The sequence below is a fragment of the Gobius niger genome (assembly GCF_951799975.1).
Source record: "Gobius niger genome assembly, chromosome: 10".
NCBI lineage: Eukaryota > Metazoa > Chordata > Actinopteri > Gobiiformes > Gobiidae > Gobius > Gobius niger.
Window position 1 is genome coordinate 22,963,929 of NC_136861.1, and position 23,289 is coordinate 22,987,217.

The 23,289-nt window shown below is 41.4% G+C and overlaps 2 protein-coding genes across 2 annotated transcripts in view; one reads left to right on the forward strand and one right to left on the reverse strand.

The window, feature by feature from the left end:
* The window catches only part of cyth3b (cytohesin 3b), a 30,077-nt gene extending 16,958 nt beyond the window's left edge, over positions 1 to 13,119 (forward strand). The window contains exons 2-13 of the mRNA XM_079563941.1: positions 1,492 to 1,574; positions 2,394 to 2,458; positions 4,257 to 4,323; positions 4,414 to 4,532; positions 4,865 to 4,945; positions 5,452 to 5,564; positions 6,222 to 6,370; positions 6,561 to 6,672; positions 8,019 to 8,095; positions 9,886 to 9,957; positions 10,036 to 10,190; positions 11,828 to 13,119. Of these exons, the coding sequence (XP_079420067.1) occupies positions 1,492 to 1,574; positions 2,394 to 2,458; positions 4,257 to 4,323; positions 4,414 to 4,532; positions 4,865 to 4,945; positions 5,452 to 5,564; positions 6,222 to 6,370; positions 6,561 to 6,672; positions 8,019 to 8,095; positions 9,886 to 9,957; positions 10,036 to 10,190; positions 11,828 to 11,900 (1,166 nt within the window). The 3' untranslated portion in view covers positions 11,901 to 13,119. The remainder of the gene's footprint in view (positions 1 to 1,491; positions 1,575 to 2,393; positions 2,459 to 4,256; positions 4,324 to 4,413; positions 4,533 to 4,864; positions 4,946 to 5,451; positions 5,565 to 6,221; positions 6,371 to 6,560; positions 6,673 to 8,018; positions 8,096 to 9,885; positions 9,958 to 10,035; positions 10,191 to 11,827) is intronic.
* Positions 13,120 to 13,555: 436 nt separating this feature from the next.
* On the reverse strand, positions 13,556 to 22,471 carry cacng5b (calcium channel, voltage-dependent, gamma subunit 5b). Its single transcript, XM_079563942.1, has 6 exons — positions 22,345 to 22,471; positions 20,755 to 20,965; positions 17,484 to 17,570; positions 15,723 to 15,863; positions 15,497 to 15,642; positions 13,556 to 14,218 (listed from the first exon to the last, which is right to left on the reverse strand). Exons 2-6 carry the CDS (start codon positions 20,948 to 20,950, stop codon positions 13,958 to 13,960), a joined length of 831 nt encoding a protein of 276 aa, XP_079420068.1. The 5' UTR covers positions 20,951 to 20,965; positions 22,345 to 22,471; the 3' UTR covers positions 13,556 to 13,957.
* Between the last annotated feature and the right edge of the window lie 818 nt (positions 22,472 to 23,289).

Consider the following 23,289-nt stretch of genomic DNA (forward strand, 5'->3'; position numbering starts at 1 on the left):
TTTTGACTTTTCTCCCCACTGTATTATTTACAGCCAACGGGGGGTGGAAAATGGGTCCGGATTGGAAAAGCTGCTTATCCGTATGATTCAGCGGCAGGGGGGGGATTTTGAATGCGCACCCCCACTTTAAAGGCACGGGGGTGGAGGCGGACAAAGGGAGATAGATAGAGGAGAAGCGCAATCTGGTACACTGTGAAAATGACCTACTTCCTGTCTCTCAATTGGATCAGTGTGTTCAGATGTATGGAGGAGGGGGGGAGTCTTGTGTACGGTTGACGTGCTATGATATAAGTAGGTGGCACTGAGACTACTACACGTAGACACTAAAAATCAAGTCTGCATGATTTACAGGGTTATCATTTATCTAGCGCTAAAAGATGAATCACAGAGGAATTGTAACCACCTTGAATGGTTGAGACTGGGGCTGGGTGCCATTTTTCGATACCTATGAAATATTTGTTATATAGAACCATAAAACAGATTAAAAATTCCATTTCCTTCCATTCAATTTCTTTTGAATTTGTATCATTTGACAACCAATAAACTTTGTTTAACTACATAAGGGCGGAAAAAACACTCTCTAGATTTTCCCCAATTTTGTGATGTTTTTCCCCATTTCCCCCCCAATTTTTCCCCCCAAATTTATCTCAATTTTCCTCTTGTTTTTCCTTAATTGAATTTTTTTTTTCTCAATTTTGCCCCAAATTTCTCATATATTTCCCCAATTCCCCCCAATTTTTCCACTTGTTTTTCCCAAGTATTTCTCAATTTTCCCCCTTTTTACCAATTTTTTGTTCAACGCATGCTTCTCTTTTTAATTTCTTTTTTTTTTCTTCAATTAATTAAATTGTGATGACCAACAACATCAAAACATGAATATAAAGACTTTCTATTTCTTTGTTCGGTACCTGCTTTAAATACGTTTATTTTTTCCAATTCCAGTAGGGCCTTTTCCAATATCCAACTGGTATTGTTTAACAGTAGCCAGCCCTAGTCGCGACTTATAAAAGCTGCAATTATTTTAGTACAATGACATCCTCTGCAGAGAACTAAGCATCTTGTGTGCAGGGTCCGGGTTCATATTTCACTCTTCTCTCTCTTCTTGGACGTGTTGAAAATGTGCACACAGGACTTAAGCTGAATTTTAATTGCAGTTCTTGTCACTTTAAATTCAATGATCAAAGAGTGCAGAATTCAATGTGCAGAACGGCCCTCACTAGTGGTTTACTATACCCTTTATGTGATGCGGTGATGACAAAGAATGCGGCTACTAATTCTCCTAATTTAGGTCATTGCTTAAGTCCATAGACTGAATCACTACTTTCAAGTTTGTGCCGAGGCGTTTGATTGGCTGCCGGGAGTGTGAGTTTAATCCCTAGCCTTAACCCGGCCCCTCTCACTCACTCACTCACTCACTTACTCACTCACTCACTCACTCACTCACTCACTCACTCACTCACACAGATTTCTGATTCTTTCTGCCATCTACAGTACCTGAAGATCTGTCCGTGGAGGAGAGAGATGAGCTGTCCAACATTCGGCGCAGGAAAAAAGAGCTGCTGGATGACATTGAAGTAAGGCACATTGAAGTTACTGCCCATTTGTGCTTGATGATGATGCTTGATAAGACATTTTGCATGCACATTGAGTATTGAGTTTGGCTTTAGGGCTGTATAGTATAGGGCTGTATAGTATGAGAAAATTAAAATAGAATGTGATTGAAGTATGGCATCTGGAAACGCTTAAGGCTGTCAATGTTCAGATATTCATGAAAATTCCATCTAAAGCATTTGCAAGCTCTTAAGAATGACTGTTTATACACTGAACATAATGAATGTAATGATCTAGATACATCATTTCACTTTAGCTACTCATTGCTGTCCGAGGAAACATAGGGCTCTTTATGAGGATGATGGAACTGATTGGAAAAAGTAAGTTGTGCTGTATGTAAGAGAAAATTATACAGCATCATCAGAGAACTAGAACTAAGGGCAAAAAACATGATTTAGCAATTGTTTATTAAAGTTACACTGTGGAACATTCCAGGTTGTGTGTTGCTACACCACAGTAAACAAAACGCCAGCGATACTTTTATATTCTTTTGTAGAATGTTACGGAATGTTGCTTTAAGAAGAAGAAGTCTAAAATGTATCTTAAGTTAATAATTTATTTGATGATAATCCATGGCTATTACTGAAAATTGTCTCATTTATCTAAAGTGTAATGTGTTATGGTATTAGGCTGATGGTTGACAGTTAAGTCAGTAATTGCACAAGTGAATGTTCATCCCAAACAATAACAATATTACGTTTTCTGAAAAGCACGTAATTGGTTTTGCCCCTTTGTGTGTATCCCTATTACAAAGTAATCTGTTGCTTTGTCTCCTGCTGCAGCGGTTGAAGTTTGAGATCGCAGAGGTGATGACGGAGATCGAGCAGCTAACATGCGTAGGCGAGAGGTGAGACGCATCTTCTGTTTCTGCTTTGTTTCTATGGCGCTGTCTGCAGAAAAGGTCACTCCTGGATGTTTATTCTTGGCATTTTCCTCTGTCACGTTGACTCTGATAATTTGCTAAGCTGTTTAGTTTGTACCTATGACATTCATAAAAACAACGTAGGGAAAAAGACTTCAGGAGAGACACACAACACAAAAGACCAGTGATGCTTGGAGTGCAGTGGCAATAAGATCAGAGCATCTTCAAAACTAAAGCTATGATGGAGTGATCCCTGATACTCAGGTAGGGGTTTAAAGGAACAGGCCACCGTTTTTCCATACTGAGATATGTTCTTACCTGAGCTCGGACGAGTTGGTGTGTGCCTGTCTGGTCTTTACTCAGCGCTCAGTCACGCACCAAGACTAAAGACGTTGTTAGCCGCCTCTCCCAGCATATTCCTATAGCTCCAAACAGGGGTGAAGTTAGAAGTGACCAAGCTCTTCCACGTTTTCCATTTTTAAATACAATTACGTGAAAAGTTACATGATCCAAGCATAGTTACACAAAATTAAACATGCCGATTTTCTAAGCGGATAAAAAGGGGTACTACATTGTAAGGCGTAATAACACCTTAAGAGCACTTTGATGTCCGTGCAGTAGAGTCGAAGTGCTCCTAAGGTATTATTACGCCTTACAAATAGTACCCCTTTTTATCGACATGTTTAATTTTGTGTAACTATACTTGGATCATGTAACTACTACTACGTTTTTAAATAAGGAAAAAGTGGAAGAGCTTGGTCGCTTCTAACTTAACCCCTTTGGCCCCGTAGAGGAGAGGAGGAGAGGCTAAATGCTAACAACATCTTTGGTCTTTTTATGTGACTGAGCACACGCACAAAGACCAGACAGGTACACATTAACTCAACTAAGCTCAGGTAAGAACATATCTCAGTATGGAAAAACAGTGGCCTGTTCCTTTAAGAAAAATAAGGCCTTTATTGGTTTGTCTCCATATTGGTCCAGCGGTCACAATGATACTTAAGATGACTGACAAGACATAATAATAATGTCTTCCTTATTATGTCTTATAATGATAAGTAAGACATTTTTTTGTCTTCCTTGTTATTGTACTTGACGTAATCGAGTCCCAGTTTCCTCTTGAAACCTGGATTTCTCCTCCTTCCTGTGCCGCTTTTCTTCATTTTTCAGTCACTCTTCTTTGTGCCAGACGATTCAATCCCCCAGCCTCACACCTGCCGTTTTCTGTGAGCGCACGTAGTCTGCCTTTGTTTAAACAGTGAATGGGGCTCTGTGCGCAACTAAACATTACCCAAACAGTCACTTGTGGGCGCTTACTTGATTGGCTGATGAGGTGACACCAGGCCGTGTGTCAGACAGTGTCTCAGGTGCAGCTGATAACAAAGCCGGGGCTATTTTGGGAAAACAGGAAGCACAAGCAGGAGTCAGACACACAGCACACTGTCTCTTCAGGGAAAGTGACCTTTGAATGGGAAATTTCAAGGTGCCAGTGAACCCTCTTGTTTGTTGTTTTCATATTCATTATAAGTACACTATTATCCCTGTAGAAATGTGTCAATTTGTGCCGCCCTTCATTACTGCTGAGGCAAACTTTTCTATCTCTTTCAGCCTTCATTTAGCTCATATGTAAAAACCACGTAAAGAAAACAATGTCATAGACAAACACCCCTAAGCAAGCTTTTTACTAACCGTCATATCAACTCCTAAAGCAAACATTTACTACCTACAGCACAGCACCACTCCCTCACCTGCCACGAGAAATAACGCCATGTTTACATTGCAGCAAAACCTCACAGAGAAACAAACAGATCGCCATGGGCAGAAAGAAATTCAACATGGATCCCAAAAAGGTCAGAATTGTATTGCACTTTTAAAATATCTTTTTAATGGAATGAATAGGAGAAAGAAGTACAATAATTCCTTAATGGTTTCAATTTCAGGGCATCCAGTTCCTCTTGGAGAATGATCTTCTCCAGAACACCCCAGAAGACATTGCACAGTTCCTGTACAAAGGCGAGGGTCTCAACAAAACGGTCATCGGGGACTATTTGGGTGAACGGTGAGCTTTGTCTGTGCTGAAGCTGCCATGCGTGATCTCAGACATGAGCATAAAGCCTCAGGAAATTAGGAGTCTGGGTTTATGAGGCAAAGCAGTGGTGACTGGCAGCGCAGCAGTAAAGGAAACATGTGGTTCTTATGGAGGGATAGAGCTGTCAAAACAACAAGGATTTTACACTTCTCTGCACTGTGGCCTTGTGGTCAGGACATGACAGCCTTTTCCTTGACCTCTGAAATCATAACGCACCTTCTCAGATCCACTATGTGCACTGTGCAGTATCTGTCACTGAATGTTTGGACTTGAGTTTGAACACACTTGTGTGTCGTCTCCAGGGAAGACTTCAACATCAAAGTCCTGCAGGCGTTTGTGGAGCTACATGAGTTTGCAGACCTCAACCTTGTACAAGCCTTAAGGTGAGTTCAGACTAAAAAAATGAAAGAAAACAATGCTCATACATGAGTGTCTTTTTCTGTGTTAAAAAGCAGTTCACACTAAAAATCAATATACAAGTGAGTTTTACTTGTATGTGGGACTTTGATGAATATGTTACAGGCATCGTAGCTCTCCACAGTTGCATCAGCTCTTCTCTCATTTTAATTACAGTATGGACTAAACAAGCCTTGGGCTGGAGTTGGCTCCTTTGAAGATGCACATAAATATTTGTTTAATTGTAGGTCACCGAAGAGTTAGTCTCTTAAAACGAACACTGATTGGAACAAAAACTCTTTGTGCTTGTATTTCATTTTTGATTAATAATTGAGCACTAGCAGAGAGTGCTGTGCATCTTGCACATTAAACTGGCCTGGATGGCCCTTTGGCCCTGGCCTTCACCTTTTAAAGCTAATAGTTTAATGCATCCGCAGTGCATTACTCTCTCTGAATGTTCATTTTTCGTGTTGTGCCTCATGTCTCTGTGCAGGCAGTTTCTCTGGAGTTTCAGACTTCCCGGTGAAGCTCAGAAGATTGATCGAATGATGGAGGCCTTTGCCTCCCGGTACTGCCAGTGCAACCCCGGTGTATTTCAGTCCACAGGTACGACCCTCTGGAACAGGTTAGACAGACTAAAGGACACACTACAGACTGCTGTTGTTGGACACAGCGACTATTGGCACAGTTGTTACTTTCTGCAGCTCTTTGCTAATAGCTTTGTAATCAGTGTGAGTGTCTGGAGCCTGTGATAATGGGATTGATCAGTGGTCAATATCCCTTGTTAGTGCTGTGTTGGTGGCTCAGGCCTGGCTCTGTTCAGTGCGTGTGGACATGTATGGAGGGCACAGGTGACACTCGGGTCATGAATATTGATGCAGTGATACACGGTGAGTCGTTCTTGGTCATCTCTGTGCTCTACCCATGAGGCAGCTGTAAATTACAGAGCTGTGGTGTGGACTGCTGCAGTGAGTGAGTGCATGGTTAACACGAGTTATGATCTGACTGAGCCACAAGATGAATGCTTCGTGTGTGCGAGCTCATGATGACACTGATATTTCAGACTTCAGTATTCCAGGAATATCTGGCTCTGTTGATTAAATGTTCTTTTTATTGGACAGACCTGTGGATATGGTATATCCTGATGGATTGCTGTTAAATAAATCACAACTCAGTTTATTGACATTGATCAAAGTGATGCAAACCATGTACTTTTCTACAGCCTTCGCTTCTATTGACAATGTGTGCGTAATTGTCTCACAGACACCTGCTATGTCCTCTCATTCGCCATCATCATGCTGAACACCAGTCTACACAATCCTAACGTTAGAGATAAGCCCCCTGTGGAGCGCTTCATCTCCATGAACAGAGGGATCAATGAAGGGGGAGACCTCCCAGAGGAGCTGCTCAGGGTGAGTGTTCAGTTTACCGGTTCACAACAGTGAGCTGTACTGTCACATTGTGCACTTTTAGATAAGGGGCTTAAAACTAAGACAACCTGTACTGAAAATGATGCAGATTGTGAATTCAGAAGAACTTTGTCCTGTTTACTGTCTGGTATTATTTAATATGTGTTTTCCTCATTGACCTGTTTCTGTGCAGAATCTGTATGATAGCATCAAGAGTGAACCTTTCAAGATCCCAGAGGACGATGGGAATGACCTGACACACACATTTTTCAACCCTGACAGAGAAGGATGGCTGCTCAAACTAGGTTAGTCTCCACATATTTGTCAGCTCTATGTAAAAATAATATGAATATCCTCAAAACAGGTTATACATGGCTGGTCTTCATTAAGTTTGGTAGCGCTGAATACATTTTTAATAGCATAAAGCTAATATGTGTGGTCATTTATATGACATTTTCTTCAAGTTTTTTAATATTTTAACTTTTTGCTCTGGAACGCACACACATAGTTACGTAAAAGGCAAAGTGTGAACTCACACCTCGATCAGCACATTCCTGCACCTTTTATGTAATGTCTGTGGCCTCATCAAACTAATAAGAACCAGTGCAAATGGCCCCAGTGCGAGTCCCATCGTCATTACAGTCATGTGCTGTTCCTCCCTGGAGCCATTTACCGCAGCACCTCTCACGGTTCTCATTATTGCTGTTTTCACTCTAAAAATAAACCCTGGAGGATGTGGAGTAATAAATGCCTTTTGCACAATATCTCTCGGAGATGAGCGGAAATTTGGCCGTGATAATTCAATTGCCAGAGTCGAATGCATGGATTACAGACTCGAGCAAGCCCTTTGAAAACAGGAAGGGAGAATATGTCAGCTAATGTGCCCATAGGCAATCTCTCAGGAACTAATCAGGAATCAAGCACACACAATCACAAGCTGTTTATTATGTTCATTTAGAGCGCTGTTTTGAATCATACTTCGCCCACTTATCCCACCAGGGCTGACTCTGCTCAAGCAGCCCATGACTCTGCAGTCACCGCCCCAGGCTCCGTCCGTATTGCAACCCAACCATTTGGACATTTGCACATTCTCTTTTGTGCTTTTTGTGCATAAATTTACCATGCACAGCTGTGAACCACGTCTGTGGGGTAATGTGTCTCAGATTTGTGCATTCAGGGCAGATGTAGGTGCCATGTTCAGTTTTCTCCAAAGATGCACCAAGAGTTTTGTGTTTGATCCAATGTGCAATAATTTATAAGGGAACGATAATATGCTTAATCATATCCCTAGCCCAGAATATAGACATTAAATTACCAGTAGACATGGTTAATATTTTCCTGGTAATGAAATGGAACATGCAGGAACTTATCTACTACAATATGGAAGCAGGGCAAAATCCATTATTTCTGATTAATCCTATAGTTATTTCCATCCTATTACTATGTTATGACTGATTTGGATTAAACAAAAGGGCGTTGAAGACTCCTTCTGTTGTCTGTAGAAAGGACAAATTTCAACACAGTGCAAAAGTCTATAAATCCATGTACAGTGAAATGCAAGCCAAATAGTTTCTGCTGGCCAAGGTGAATAGTTGAATTTCCTGATTGGAGCCCGTCAGTCTGAGTTGTCTCCTCTCGCTCTTCCTGTCAGGGGGCCGCGTGAAAACCTGGAAGAGACGTTGGTTCATCCTGACCGACAACTGCCTCTACTACTTTGAATACACAACGGTACGTCTCTTTTCATGCAATTTAACGTTGCCATTTTTCGCAAGCCGTGCAAAAAAAACATACAACGGATTCGGCTTGATTTTGCCGACTCACAATAATTGCTAAATCTTCCGTCGTGACTGTTTCCGTAAGAACACACCATATCAGCATGTCCCTGCAACCCAAGCACTGTCCTCTCTGTAGCCCCGTATTATCCTTCATTACGTCCTGTCCTCTGCTTGCACTGCTCCACTATATAAACCAGGTCATGCTCCACGTCGTTGAATGATATTGCCTCAGCTGAAACGGACGATATACTGGAGGTTAAAGCGTTAGCCGTGTCCCCAACTGATTTCTAGCTTTTATTAGTTTTAATTTGGAGCACATAGATGACACCAGATGACCCTGAGTACAGTTAAAGCCACACCACGTAGAATTTGACCAAGTAAATAAAATGTAAATACATTTATTTTATGACAGATATTTTCATCATTAAAAAAAACCCATAAACAAACATGTGCCTTTGCTTTGAGCGGCTCACCTCTCCTAAGACTTGACTGTAACTTTACAGGAAGTGGGTACGTCTCCAGTTCGTCTACATGGAGATGTGACTAAAGTCAGCAGAATTTGATTTTTAAAGAGCTGAGTAACTTGTTTACCTTAATAAATCCTTTTAGTAGTCCCTCTGGGGGTAATACAAGTGTTGATTGGGGGGTCTTTCATCTCCCCCTGGTGTCTCTGGCCAGAAAACCACACTTGCAACTTTCCCTGCTCCGGGTCGGTGGCGCAATATACACTCATAGACTCACGAAGAAGAAGCTAGCTGTGGGCTGGCGCCACTTTAACAGTATTTACAGCTAAATTTGAGTGAAAAAATGATCTCCATTGTGTAATTGGATGTACAATATCCCTCTCTCCCTTTGTCTTTTCTGTCAGTGTAGTATTTACTCACACGGACAATTAATGAGTAAAAAAACACAACATGCTACGACACCTGCAGTGGCGCTTATGGCCTCTAGGGGCATGAGTTACTTAGTTCTGCTTTAAATAGGTTTGATCCTCATCCATGTCCATTCTTTGAGTAGCCCCTGCAGAAATAACATTTTCTGTGTTGAGCTGCCCATTAGGAGCATGTTTTGTATTGATGGCAACAGTGTAGTCCAAGATGTTGCGCAGTGTGCCTTTAAAGTGAAGCTGCACCTGAATTACTCTGTTTTCAAACCGTGAAATTTGGAGGTAGTTGAGTTCATTCTTTCAGCTGTTGCCTAAACACTTTTCTAACACGTTTCTTGCTCTCACTCAAGTTAATTCAAACATCTCAGCCGGAGTTCAGAGTGAGAAAAAGTGGAGACGTGCTAACACTGTGCTAATTTAGGCCCTGAAGTAAAAAGAGTAGGAAGTAGAAGAGTCGGAAGTAAAAAATCCCATTGTAAATCAACATACACATTGGGGAAAAAATCCAATATTAAGAGTTTAAAAGCACAACCAAGGCTAATCAACTACTGACCATAGTTAAGAAAGAAAATGCGGTATGACGAATTTGTCCTGTGCATTCTTCAACCCACCTGCTGAAGCCCCAGGGCCACCAATGTTACTCTAACCACAGTTTGGGAACCACTGCTCTACTACAATAGAAATGTGTCACCTAAGCTTTAAGTAGTTTCTGCATTGATTACAAAACAAAAGGATTACTAGAGACACAATAGTTGTGGACGTAATTAGAGAAGTCTTGTCTCTGATATTGTCGGGGAGTGTGAATGCCTTATGGAAGGACATTTGAACATTTCTACTTTTCTCTTCTGCTTCTTTAGGACAAGGAACCCCGTGGAATCATCCCCCTGGAGAATCTGAGCATTAGAGAAGTAGAGGAGCCTAGGAAACCGGTAAGCTCAACTTTCGTCAGAGATGGATTTCAGACTGCGGCAGCTTGTTAATGCCAGTGCTGTTTTGTCTCCCCCCAGAACTGTTTTGAGCTCTACAATCCTAATCACAAAGGCCAGGTGATCAAAGCCTGTAAGACGGAGGCAGATGGACGCGTTGTCGAGGGCAACCACGTGGTGTACAGAATCTCAGCGCCAACGCCGGAGGAGAAAGAGGAGTGGATCAAATCTATCAAGTAAGAACATTTACACAGCGGATGTGCGGCTGAAACAAGCTGCTTTTACTATCGTTCTAATTAGGCACAACATGTCACGAGATACGGAGTAGGATGCACAGTGTCAGGCAGAGAGAGAACAACTAGCTCTTGCACTTGTGGTTCTTTGGCTGGATCGTGAAAGGTGATCTGGTAAAGTCCTGATTTAGTCTTGAGTCTGCTTTACTCCTCACAATCACAGTGAGCTTACTGAAGAAAATTAGCAGTGTCTCTTTACTGGTAAGAATTTAGTATTTTGGCAAAGAATTGTCTCCCAAAGGTTGCAGACACAATCCAAATGGGGATGATTATAGAGTTTTTCCAGTCTGCGTGGGTCAATGTACATTAGAAATCCTTCCCTTTAATGTTAATCTGTTTGCATTAATAGCAACTAAACTGTTTTGTTCATTTTGTGGCTTGTCTCAGCTCTAGCTTTTTCAGGTGAAGTGAAGGTTAAAAGCAGTGATAGCCCAATGTCGGATAGAAAGTAGGAGGTCATTATGATACCAAATATGCTTGATTAATGATTGGAGAATACGCTACCTTGTTTAGTGCGTTTTTTCTAACATATGAATACCTAACCTACAGCTGACCTTGCTCTCATTGACCCAAGCTGAATGCAGTGTTATCAACCCGCACAGAATATGCTGCAATGTCGAACACAGTTGGCTCAGCAGAAGTTTATTGTAATGTGGAGCATCACCCTCCTCCACCTCCTCTCACTCGCCATAGCACTGACAGAGAGAGCTCCCGCAGGAACGGATGAGAGATTAGTCAGATCTCAGAAAACCCCGGGGCTAAGCTGGGCTCGCTACCCCCTAAAACTAACCAGTAGAGGGCGCTCTATACGGAGGTCTTTAGAGTTCTGCACAGGAGATTTTTAGAGGACTTTGGGTCACACTGAGGAAATTGCGTTAAAGTAAGCATGTGATGAGGTGAGAACAGCTCTTGTATTGGACTTGTTTATGTGATTCAAAATCCTTTAATTGTGTTTTTGTTTCTGATTTCAATAATCAGGTTTGTGGTGGTTGGTGGAAAATGCTATGGAGTAATTGTTTTTTGGCATGCGGCTGGGTAAAGTGAATGAAGGATATCCGCAGTGGGGGGTAGAGCCTCCGCGTGCTTTGTGGCGTGCTAACAGGATTTATAGCTGTGAAAGTGGGCTCTTCAGCGGAGCTCAAATGACTCACCGGCTCCACATTGTACAGTGCTGTTCCCTGTGCGTTAGCGGTTGTAACGAGTCCATAATCTCAAGTGGCATTGTCTGTCCCCTTTCAGACCCTCTAACCTGCAGCAGTGTTTCCACCACGCTCCACAGAGTCCTGGAGCAGGGATCATTGAGATGTTCCAGCAGAATGAGAAGAAAAGGGAAAACTTAGGGCAGAGCGTATAGGGGGGGGGGGGGGGGGGGGGGGGGGGGGGGGGGGGGGGGGTCTCTCCTCAGAAACCATGGAAACCAAACTAGGTCACTGTGTAAACTTTTTTTTTTTCTTTTTTGATCTAGTTAAGGCTGGGTTTGTGTAAATGTGGCTGCATTTCCATATCAAAGATGCCCGAGAGCATCCTCTCAAGTGGCCTTGTTAGTTATCTCATTACTGTGCTTTGATTGGCTTCTCCAGGGCCAGCATCAGCAGAGACCCCTTCTACGACATGTTGGCCACCAGGAAAAGACGCATTGCCAACAAAAAGTGATCGTGGACTATCTTCTTCAAACAGGACGCCTCATCTCTCACCCTCTTCAACTCACGAACCTGTTGTAACAGACGACAGCAGTTATTCTCTCTGAGAGGACGGTAAACAGGAGCCTCAGTTTGAGTGGAGCATTTCACTCACCCCTCACCCACATCCACTGCTCTGATCTGACAGGAAGGACGGCTCCTGTGTTTGCATGTGGACCATAGACCAATATGTTTGTTTGTGAATGAAGTGTGCATGCAGTCAAGCACTAAGGAGACAGTCTGAGATACACCTCTGCTGTGCTTTTTAAGACGTCCAAGTTTATGCAGAGGGGACTGATGAAGGTCACTCTGGGGGCATGGCTAAACCTCTACTCAGAGGAACCTCAGAAACAGTGCTGGCTCAGGTTAAGGCACAGTGTCTCGGGTCAGCTGGGCTGATTTCATGTGTCTGTGAAGTGTGTATATTTTATGTTTGTTCTATAGATATGGAGCATTAGCAAAGGCCGAAGAACTCCCTGGGTGGACTGAAGGGGGTGTATCTGTGGCTTTGCATCAGCCTAATGGGTACCAGTCTAATTAAGCTCATTTCTCTCTTTTCTTTGGTTGTGTCAGTGAAGATCAGTGTATTGTTGTACCTTTGTTTGTATTTTGTTTGTAATCTTAAACCGATGCTTGCTTTGTGATCATCTTAAACATATAACCAGTTATTGATTTGTATTTATTTTCTTTGTGTAATGGTTTATTACGTGTAAATGTTATTCTCCCTATACTTAAGTTATGTGTGTATATATCATGTACTGTATAGGTTTCTTGTCTGTGTTGCAGAATGCATATGTGTGTAACATGTTGGAGACGATTGGCAGAAGTTTGCGTCAGCAAATGTTTGGGTTATTCTTTACAAAAGCCTTAAACATAATCACATAGAAATACATAATATTGATGGGATTGTTGGTGTCATTGATAAGCCATGACTGAGGTAAAATGGTTGTATTTATCATGAAGACTATAGTAAAATGACTAAACTGATGCAATGTTTATAATATTAGCAAAGTACTATTGAAGATGTCAAATCTATAAAGTGAATCTGTAGTTTTCTATGTAATTTGTAAAATAAAATGCAAGCCTTGTGTTAGAGGCACAATATTGTAATGCCCATGTGGGCAACTGTTAATTTTTATATCCTGTAAAATCTATTGGTAACATTGCACATGACATGTATCTACATAAAGAATATATGAAGCCAACTGCAGTTGTATGATTCATGTATTATTGATGCAGATCTTGACCTACATATTTGCATAAGCTTTAAGTAATCTTTAATGAATCTCAGAGACTTCTCACGGGAGAAAGGTGACAGACTCTGAGGCTGTCGGGCTGTCATTAACGCACTGATTAATTACCTGAAAGCAGATTCATTTAAATGTAAAGGAAATGTGCAGGCTCAAAGCAAACTGAGCATCATAGGCAGAGCAGACACCAGTAAAGTGAGGTGACAGCGCCCTCTTGAGTTAAGACTGAATATAACACCTCAAATGTCTGAATTTGAGCTGCAATGGGTTAAACTTTATTGATTATGAATGGTTGTCACAGGGCTTCAATTAGGCAGAAAATAATATTGTATATTAAGAGCTTTAATAAACAAGCGTTTATATCGGTTACATAAAGATGGAGATATTACAGTATTTAAAACCAGTGGATTGTAATTCAACTGGAAGTATAAAATACATTCACATTTATGTTTGACTGTGACGACTTACAGCAGCAGGGCAGATCCGACATTAGAAGCAGGATGTCATTACAGAAAATTAAAGCCTTTTAAAGTTAAGAAGAGAAAACATGACACAGAACTGAGCCAGTGGAGAAAAAAATACATGCCATAAATGTAGGCTACATCATTCAACTGTATTTACATTGGACGTCACTATTTCTATCAATACCAATGTTCAATATGACTTTAGTATCTGTACATTTTAAAGATGTGCTTCAAAATGAATTTTCTGTTTCCTGAGATACATGAAGAAAAAAAACAATGTTTTATAAATATACAGTATGCAGTCAGTGCGTGAGGTTTCAGCATGGAGAAGAGGACACTTGGTCGTAGTCGGGACATTTGAGCAGTGCGGGGTAACTGGTGGTCATCTGCAGGGACGCCTCGCTGGAGATGTCTGAGGGGCTGCGTCCTCGGGACCAGGCCTCAGGGTGCAGGAACTGTCCCGAGTGGTCAGAGCAGTTACTGAGGCGCGGCCGGTAGAAGGCGGGGTGACGTGCCTGGTACATCTCCTCTGCTGAGTATCTCTTCATGAACAGGTACACGGACATCACCCCTGCACTCTGTGGGGACACAAGACACTGCATTCAGCCGTGGACAGTAACCATGGCAACCAGAGTAGCCTAAACATTTACTCCAGTAGGAGCAGCATTACTTTAAAATAATTTTACTCAAGTACAAGTGACAAGAAGTGGCCCAAATAATTACTCAAGTAAGAGTATAAAAGTACTTCGGGAAAATGTTGCTTGAGTACGGTACTGATTGTTTCAGTAGTGTCATAAATGATGAGAAACAAAACATGAAATAATGTGGACATTGGGTTTCATTTTATTTCACAGTACTTTGATACATTGTACCCACTAAAATTAGTACAATGTAATGTGCTCTGTAACCATGTGTAATAACTTGTACCTATGGGTTAGATACAGAATGGAATAACTTGTATTAGTACTTTGTAGGTACATAATGTAATAGGACACGAGACCCTTAGGGTTAAGGCTTAAGGTTAAGGTTATGTCTTATTACATGATGTCCCTACAGACTACAAATACATATTATTCCATTGTGTATCTAACCCATAGGTACAAGTTATTACACATTGTTACAGAGCCCATTACGTTGAGCTACATTTAGTCAGGTACAATGTGTCAAGGGTATTGTAAATAAAGTTGAAATTGTAATATTTTTAAAGGAAATACCATAAAATATATAAAAATAATTTACTATGAAGATTTAAGGAAACAAAACACAAAATACTATCTATTTTACGCGTCACTTAAAGAGTTATTCACAGTAAGAGTACAGATACTTAATTTTAATATTACTTAAGTAGAAGTAAAAACTACTTTTATATATTTTATTTTATTTAAAAACTGCTTGCAAAAGTACAGTTACTTCAAAAAATTACTGAGTGAGTACAACTATCCACCTTTGACAGTAACATAAAACTGAAGTGAAGAAAGTACAGTAAAAGCCAAAAAATGTACTTTAACTTTGCTAGATTTAGAGCCAGTATCTGTACTTTATACTTCTTACAGCTGGAAAAAGTGTATGTATTTTGAATTTGCTTTTGTCTTATTCAGGTCTATCTTTACACTTTTTAGACCCAGTTTAGGCCTGATTTCGTACTTGGTCAAATATTTAATGATGTGGTGCTTGGTGTGAAAAACTGAAAACCTCTGTAATAGTTTTCCTTTTATGGCACTGTTTCAGAAAAGGTTCCTGCACTTTCAGAATGTGACCACTAGATGCCACTAAAGATTAACTTCTGAAAACGGGCATAGCGACACCACATCACATCACAGTATGACATTTACAAAGAGGCTCAGTAACAAAAATACCTCCGTGAGCAGGAAGGAGATGGCAGCAAATGCGAAAGACCATCCGTACTTGTAGGAGAAATAGGCCTCGCTGCTCTTGGTCCTGTTCAGAACTTCATCGTTGATACTGGAAATGTACAGCACCAAACCCACCACGAGAGCCAGCCCTATAACCACAGGAAGAGGCGAAAGATTGGACCGCTGAGCTCACATGGGGTGTGACAGCAGATTGTGGATCAGTGGGTACCTGAGAGTATGAAGAAGATCCCAGAGACGAAGGCCAGGATGGTGCGGTGCGGTCGAACATGTCCGATGTTGTTGAGGACGAAGCCAATGAACATGAAGAACAGGCTGACCAGAGGGAAGGGGGTGGCCGAGCGGATCATCTCTACACAAAGAGAGAGAATAGACATTATTGATAACTATTGCTGTGTTAAGCGCTCAGTTGTAAAATCATCAAGTAACATTACATGGGACTAATATTTTAGTGCAATAAAGAAATCGTTCGCCATCAATTATACCCAGATCATAACCGTCACATTTATTTTAGCTCAAAAATGTCCTGACAAGAGCAACTTAAGATAAGACTTGTTGATCTCACAATGGAGAAATTCACTTGTTATATAGCTCTCAAGATAGTTAGGAAAATGGGCAATCAAAACATAACGTATGTACAATGAATATACACTTTAAAAAGGAGCAAAAATTTAAATAATCAAGGTGGCTATGACAGTTTTACCTGAATAAATAAGTAAATAAATAAGTTGTTATCTTAGGAGGGCAACATCACATAAAAGTGATAGTCTGTAGGTTTCAAAGATTCACAAACTTAATAGATGTGTATAATTGACGGCCTAGGTCTGAAGTGTGAGGTAACTTAAGTATTATTAAACAATAGTATTTTTTCAAACGCCCCTCCCATTGCTGATTTCAGACACTAATCAGAATCGGCGGGATGCCACTTTGACCAATGAGACGAGCTGTATTGTGCCACGTCCAATCAGGAAAGAAGGGGGAGGAGCTTGATCGCTTACTTTTGAAAATCCTGTTCCTGCTCTCTTCATTTTGCAAACTAAGAAGTGCTTTCTGGTTAAAGAGGGGAGGAATTTGACTCCATTTCTCCTTTGCAAACTTACGGACTATCACTTTAAAGCAAAGAGTAGAATTAAAGGAATCAGCCACTGTTTTTGCATACTGAGATATGTTCTTACCTCAGCCCCTGAACCCTAGCTTCACCCCAGTTTGGAGCTATACCTTTGCTGGGAGAGGCTAAATGCTAACAACATTTGCGTGACTGAGCGCACGCACAAAGACCAGACAGGTACGCATCAACTCGTCTAAGCTAAGGTAAGAACATATCTCAGTATGTTCTGGTCTATTCCTTTAATTTGCTTTCAGTGGGGATTTTTTAGGAGAACTTTGTGTCACGAGGTTCAATGCTATAACTAATGCTACTAAAATACTGATTTTCCCCAAACTTGCCTTGGTAGAAGTCATTCACCAGTCTATGGGAGTTCCCTTTAGTATTGTGAGGAATGAAATCATGAATATTACAAGTACTTGCCTGAGTCTTTGTCAATGAAGAAGTTCAGCTGGTACGTGAATTACAAGTTTAAGTCTATGTATAGATGGCTGCTTTTTTGAAAACTTCAAAAGCTAAGGCCTAAAAAAACTCATCTAAACTAATCTTTTTCCTTGCTGTTTGGTCACTTCTTTTGCTTTTTTGACCCTCTTTGTTGGCTTTTTGTGGCTTTTTTTGTCTCTTTTCAGATCCCTTTTTTTGGTCATATTTTAATCACCTTTCTGTCTCGTTTTTGGCACTTTGTTCAAGAAGCTTTTAGATTTGGGTAAAGCCAAACTGGAGAAAATGTGGTTGGTTCAGGTGGGGGTTAAGAGACAAATTTCCATCTCGGTGGACAATAAAGTTAATCTAAATCTAATCTAATCTTAATAATGCAGTTGTTGTTGTCAGAAATATGATCTGAAGTAGTCGCAGCATTATACTCACTGAGGACATTGACAGTGGACTCTGACGTCAGCTGCACATTCATGGGCATGATGTACTCGATGGTGAAACAGCGGCCGGTTTCTTCTCCTGAGAAAAATAAAAGGGTCAAACAGAGGAGACAGTCACAAACAGCTCTCAGGGAGGAGAGAATGGAAAAGAAAGGAGCCGTTGAAGTGACCAGGAGAGAGAAAATAGCCTGGTCACAGCAGCTGATGAGAGAGGTGTCCAGGTGGAGCAGGTGGGAAGTCATATGTCTCACTGTGGGATAGGAAACAGAAATGGGCAAAATCTCACTACAGTGATTCACTTGCAGGATGGGAAATACTGCAGCTGTTAGCGACTGAAGACCAGTAAATAATCAGGTCAGTTAGGTAAAGCTCTAACCCACAGCCTGAAGTAAAGCTGCCTTAGGAGAAACACTGCCGTGGGAAGTACAAACTTTTACTTGTCATATTTATTGCTCTGTTGAATTGCCTTAATGTTTGGTGCAGCCCTGTGAGGCGACTTCTGTTGTGATATTGGGCTATACAAAACCATTACACTTGAAACTTGAAATCCTTCCACCACTCAAAGGAGCTTGCAGGCGGGTACAACTGTTTCAACCAATAGCTCACAAACTGGTACATGGTGGTCCTAAAGGGCAAGTTGTGTAGCTGATGAATCACGGACATAAAAATAAAAGCACAAACTGAATGACCGCACTTTCCAACTGTTCGTAAGGGCAGTTGTGCAACACTATCATTCTCAAGGTGCACAAAACAGAGTGGACGTTCTGGAAGCACACCAGGGTTCACTTCAAGAAAACCAAACGAGCGTGAAAACTCCCAAACAATAACAAGCCAATGACAAGATCTAAGCCTGTTTTTTGTATGGAGAATTCTGATGTAGTTGGGTTGAAACCAGAGCCGGTGCTGGCACTTCTGGGGCCAAAGCAAAAATCCAAATGGGGGCCCTACAGTACGTAGCCCATGGTTATTCAACGAAGAGCGAACCCATTTATGGTCAAAAACATAATGACCTCAATTCAGGCCCTGCCCCTCAGTGTGAGAACCACTAAGCCACTGAGACTGGAATTTAGGACTGTTATAGTCTATTTCACAACTTTTTAAACTGGTAAATGGCAAATGGTCCCATTCTCTCACTGCTGGTCCCTGACCCACAGTTTGAGAACCACTGATTTAAAACTAACTGAAACCTGCACCTAATGGTTATTTCTGTCTGACCACTGAGAATTAGCCCAATTTTCGTTCAAAATTTGTTTTAGACTGTGCACATTCAGAGAACCAGAGTTGCTGTTAGTAACTGCGCACATGAGAACCGTGTGGACGCAACTCACCTTTGAGACAAATAGGCCGTAACAACACGTCTATTAATCAGTGTAACAACACCGTAGTTTGACTGAGATGCGGGGCCCTTGCGGCTGCGGGGGCCCTACGCACCTTGCATAGTTTGCCTATAGGAAAAACCGGGTCTGGTTGAAACATACAGTGGCAGGGAAATGTATGTGAACGCTTTGGAATTTCTCACATTTCTGCCTAAATTGGTCATAAAACAGTGTCTGCTTAAATGAATCCCACCAATACAATTACATTTTTATTGGTCATAACATGTAAACATTCACAGGACAGGGAGGAAAAAGTAAGTGAACCCAGGAATCTTGCTGAACTGCAGCAGTTTTGTAAAGAGGAGTGGTCCAAGATTCATCGTGATCGTTGTGAGCGTCGAATCTGCAACTACAGACAAGCAGTTATTGCTGCAAATGTGAATTAATTTTTCTATTGATGATAACACGTAGTCCAGGCCCTGAGTCAACAAAACAGCCCCACACCATGATTCTCCTGCACCAGACTTCACAGTGAGGATAGTTAAAGATGCTGTTCCGTTTGTCCTCCTCACATGACGTTTGTGTGTGTTCCTCTCAAACTGTTGAACTTTGGTTTGCGAAAGAGCTCTTGGATGCTCCACAGCACTACTGGAAAAACATACTGTGGACTGATGGACCCAAAGTTGAAGAGTTTGGGAGGAACACACAACAATGTGTGGAGGACAAATGGAACAGCACATCAACATCAAAACCCTATCCTCATCGTTAAGTATAGAGGAGAATCATGGTGTGGGGCTGTTTTGTTGCCTCAAGGTCTAGACAACGTGCTATCATCAATGGAACAAATAATCAAGATATTTTACAGAAAAAACTGAGACATTCACAACCATGTGGAATAAGTAAGTGAACCCTTGTATTATTAAATAGCTGGCTGATCCTCTTGCTGCAATAACTGCTTTAGTTGAAGATTAGATGCTCACAACGACCATTCCTCTTGACAAAACTGTCGCAGTTCAGCAAGATTCCTGGGTTCACTTACTTTTGCTCCCTGTCCTGTTAATGTTTACATGTTATGGCCAAAAAAATATGATAAAATGTACTGTAAAGGTTTGGGTGGTATTAGTTTAAGCAGACACTGTTTACTCATTCTTATAATTTTGATGAAGATTTTATGACCAATTTAGGCAGAAATGTGATAAATTCCAAAGCGTTCACATACATTTTCCTCCCACTGTAAACTCAGGAACAATAAAGGCTGCATAATGTCTCACACCAAGGGCTTCAAATCTCTTGTGTCTCATGAAGTATGAATAGGCCCTTTCCTTCACACATGACTTTGCTTTTGCGTGACTGAGAGCTACATCTTTTCTGACAGAGAAATGTGAGTTTATTATTGGCACATTTGACAGTCACTGACTCCAGCTGGTACCACTGCTTCTACCTCTGCCTATGATGCACGACACATCTGTTTCTAAACACTTGCTCAGGATGTGTGTGATTGTAGCGCAGTCAGTGTATATGAGGCTAAACTGCATTGATCATTTGTAACACAGTCCTCTCCATTTCCTGCCTCTTTATTCCCACACTGGCTCATGGCGCATCCAGATGAAGTCTCTGTGACTGTGTACAGTGAATGTCAATGCTGTCGAGAGCTCTGATGATGTGTCGCTGTGACATGACGAGGCGCCCAGAGCGGCGGCCGCATTTAGACCCAGGCCAGGACTTAAATCAGTGTTAAAACCAGTGGCCAGAATCCAAGTGACTGTAAACACAAAACAGTTTAATTCCCGTGTATTTTTGAAGAGGGAATCAACCAAAGAATGACCCTGAAATTTAAGTTTGCACATTCCTCTTCTTTATAAAAAAAAACAAACCAGCCAATTTCCACCCGATCACAAAACTTATGCTCCTCCTCCCGTCTGATATTCAAAAGCCTGCATTACTGACCCGCCAGGAAGCAGACTCTCCACATGCCCGAGTGCAGCGAGCTCTTGATTTCGGTGCTCTGATTGTGGGGCACGATGACGCCCTCCTCCAAATACAGCCAGTAGTCGGTGCTCACGGCGACACCCAGCAGCCCCAGCCCGCTGAGGGCAAAGACACTGCTCAACAGAGTCAGAGCCTTCCTGCTGCACGCGCTCATGGTGAAGAGTCAAATCTGGAGAGAGAGCAGGGAGAGTGTCAATTCAGAGATTCAGAGAGATTCTGTTCATGCACACTTCGAACATGCCAAGGAGGATTATACGTTGAGAAAGGACTGTTTAGATTAGACTATTAAATGCTGAACTAACACAAGAACAAGAAGCTCCAGCAGTTAGAGATCCAAACTACAGGGTTAGCTGGTTTTAAATATACAGTATAAGACCTCAAGGAGACAATAAATTGCAGAGGGTAATTAAATCCACTTGTGTTTGTACTTGAATCCCCAAATATCTCAGTAATGGAATGATTTAGGAAGTCAGATGTGTCCATGCGTAAAGCCAATCAATAACATCAGCTTTAGTTGACTTCCCTGTAATCCTGTATGACCACTGTAGTGCTATATTTAGACCGGGCAGTTAAAAATACTAGAGTTTATGTTTCCAGTAAATGTGAAGATTTTTTTTTTTTTATAGACGTCCGTCGTCCATCAGAGCAGAGCTGATCGACAATGCTTGACTGGGTTTATTATAAAAAGACATGTGTTGCAGCTTATACTAAATACAGAGGCTCACATTATCCGAAATATGGGCACTTCTATTGCAGAAGTCTCGGATAAAGGGTAATCACGCACACGGGATGGAAATGCAGCAATAAACTGACCATGTTTGTGGAGACAAGGTGATCATTTCAATCAGGTCCCGAGTGAATGAATTTTGGACTGTAATCGTAATAGAGAAGTGCACTAAAGCAACAGTAGTTTACCCTAAAATAACAGGGAAAAGAGGTAACATTTAAAAACGGACTAATTTGAAGTCACAAAGTGGCTCACTGAAATATTATTAAGGAATTATTCATGAATTTACTTGACAGGCTGGACAGTTCAGGGTCAAAGGAGGAGAAGCGCCGGGATAGACAGGTGTATTCACATTTAATGCAGTATAACACCTCACTAAGAAGTATTGCAAATTCACATCAAATATTAGAAAGCCTTTAAGCTTAGGGACTATTGATCTCTCAAAAGGGCAATTTAAGGGTGTCTCAAAAGTCACGTTTGTTTCCCTCCCTCAAGTCTATTCTGTCATTCATGTTTTATGATTCTTCATGTTCAATATCTGTTTCTATTTTAGTCAACACTCTGACCCTGTAACACCGATATGAGGCTCAATTTACAACAGCGTCAATAATATGTAGTTTAACCTGACATCCTGGTGCCCTTGCAGTTTCTTTACTTGTTTTACAGCTCCAACAGCGAACAGATTATTATAAAGGCAGTCACAAAGAAAACAAAACTTTTCACATGAGGTTAAACAACCAGATCATCCATCATTCATTACCATCACAACTTCATTACAATAGACAAATAACTCTGAGATCATTTTGAAGCTTTGTGCTTACCTCTTTAAAATCTTCTTTTGCTGCCAAGTAAAAGTTGATGTTTAACAAAGAAAAGGAAAATAAACGTGTTGGTTCCAGATAAAGATGATTTCTTGCAGCGCCGCACGGTGCGTGAGAGAAAGTGGTCCCGGAGCGGAGCCACAGAGCGCTGTCTCTGAGGGGGCGGGAGCAGCGCGTGAAGGAGGCGGTTCAGCACGCGGACAGCTCCTCTGGCGCCAAAACCAGAGCAGGGGCAGCTGGGTGACGTAGTTCAATCAGACAAATAACTGATCTAATTAACCACCAAGCCTATAGCTGCGTGTGAACTTCTATAGTTGTCTCTTCCTCTTTGCATTTTTTTTTTTTTTTTTTTTACATAGAAACGTGGACAGGCCTATTTATAAAGGATATGCATTTTCTCCTGTTCAGTTTTACCCAAATCTAAAAGCTTCTCAACTGGATTTATTGGCCAGTGTAACGCCTCATTTGAAAGCTAAGACCTACAAAACTCATATACGCTTCTATATAAGCTGTTATCACGTTTTTTTTTTGCGTTTTTCTCTCACGCTTTCATCTTTTTTTTTGTCGGGTTTTTGACACATATTTTGTATGTATGTAAAGCAACTGCGATCAAGCCACAAAAATGTGACCAAAACACATCAAAAAAAGCAACAAAAACACAATGAAAACACAACCAAAAAGAACGAAGCCGTGACAATCACAACAAGGAAGAAACTTGAGGTTAGGTTTGTAGGTCTTAGCTTTCAAATGAGGCGTTCCACTGCAATGCTCAACTGGAGAAAACGCACTCGGGCCACGTTTTGAGATATGTTCTTACCTGAGCTTAGACGAGTTGATGCGTACCTGTCTGGTCTTTACGCGTGTGCTCAGTCACGCACAAACACCGACATGTTGTTAGCGTTTAGCCTCCCCTCCTCTCCTCTATGGGGCCGAACGGGGCAAGGT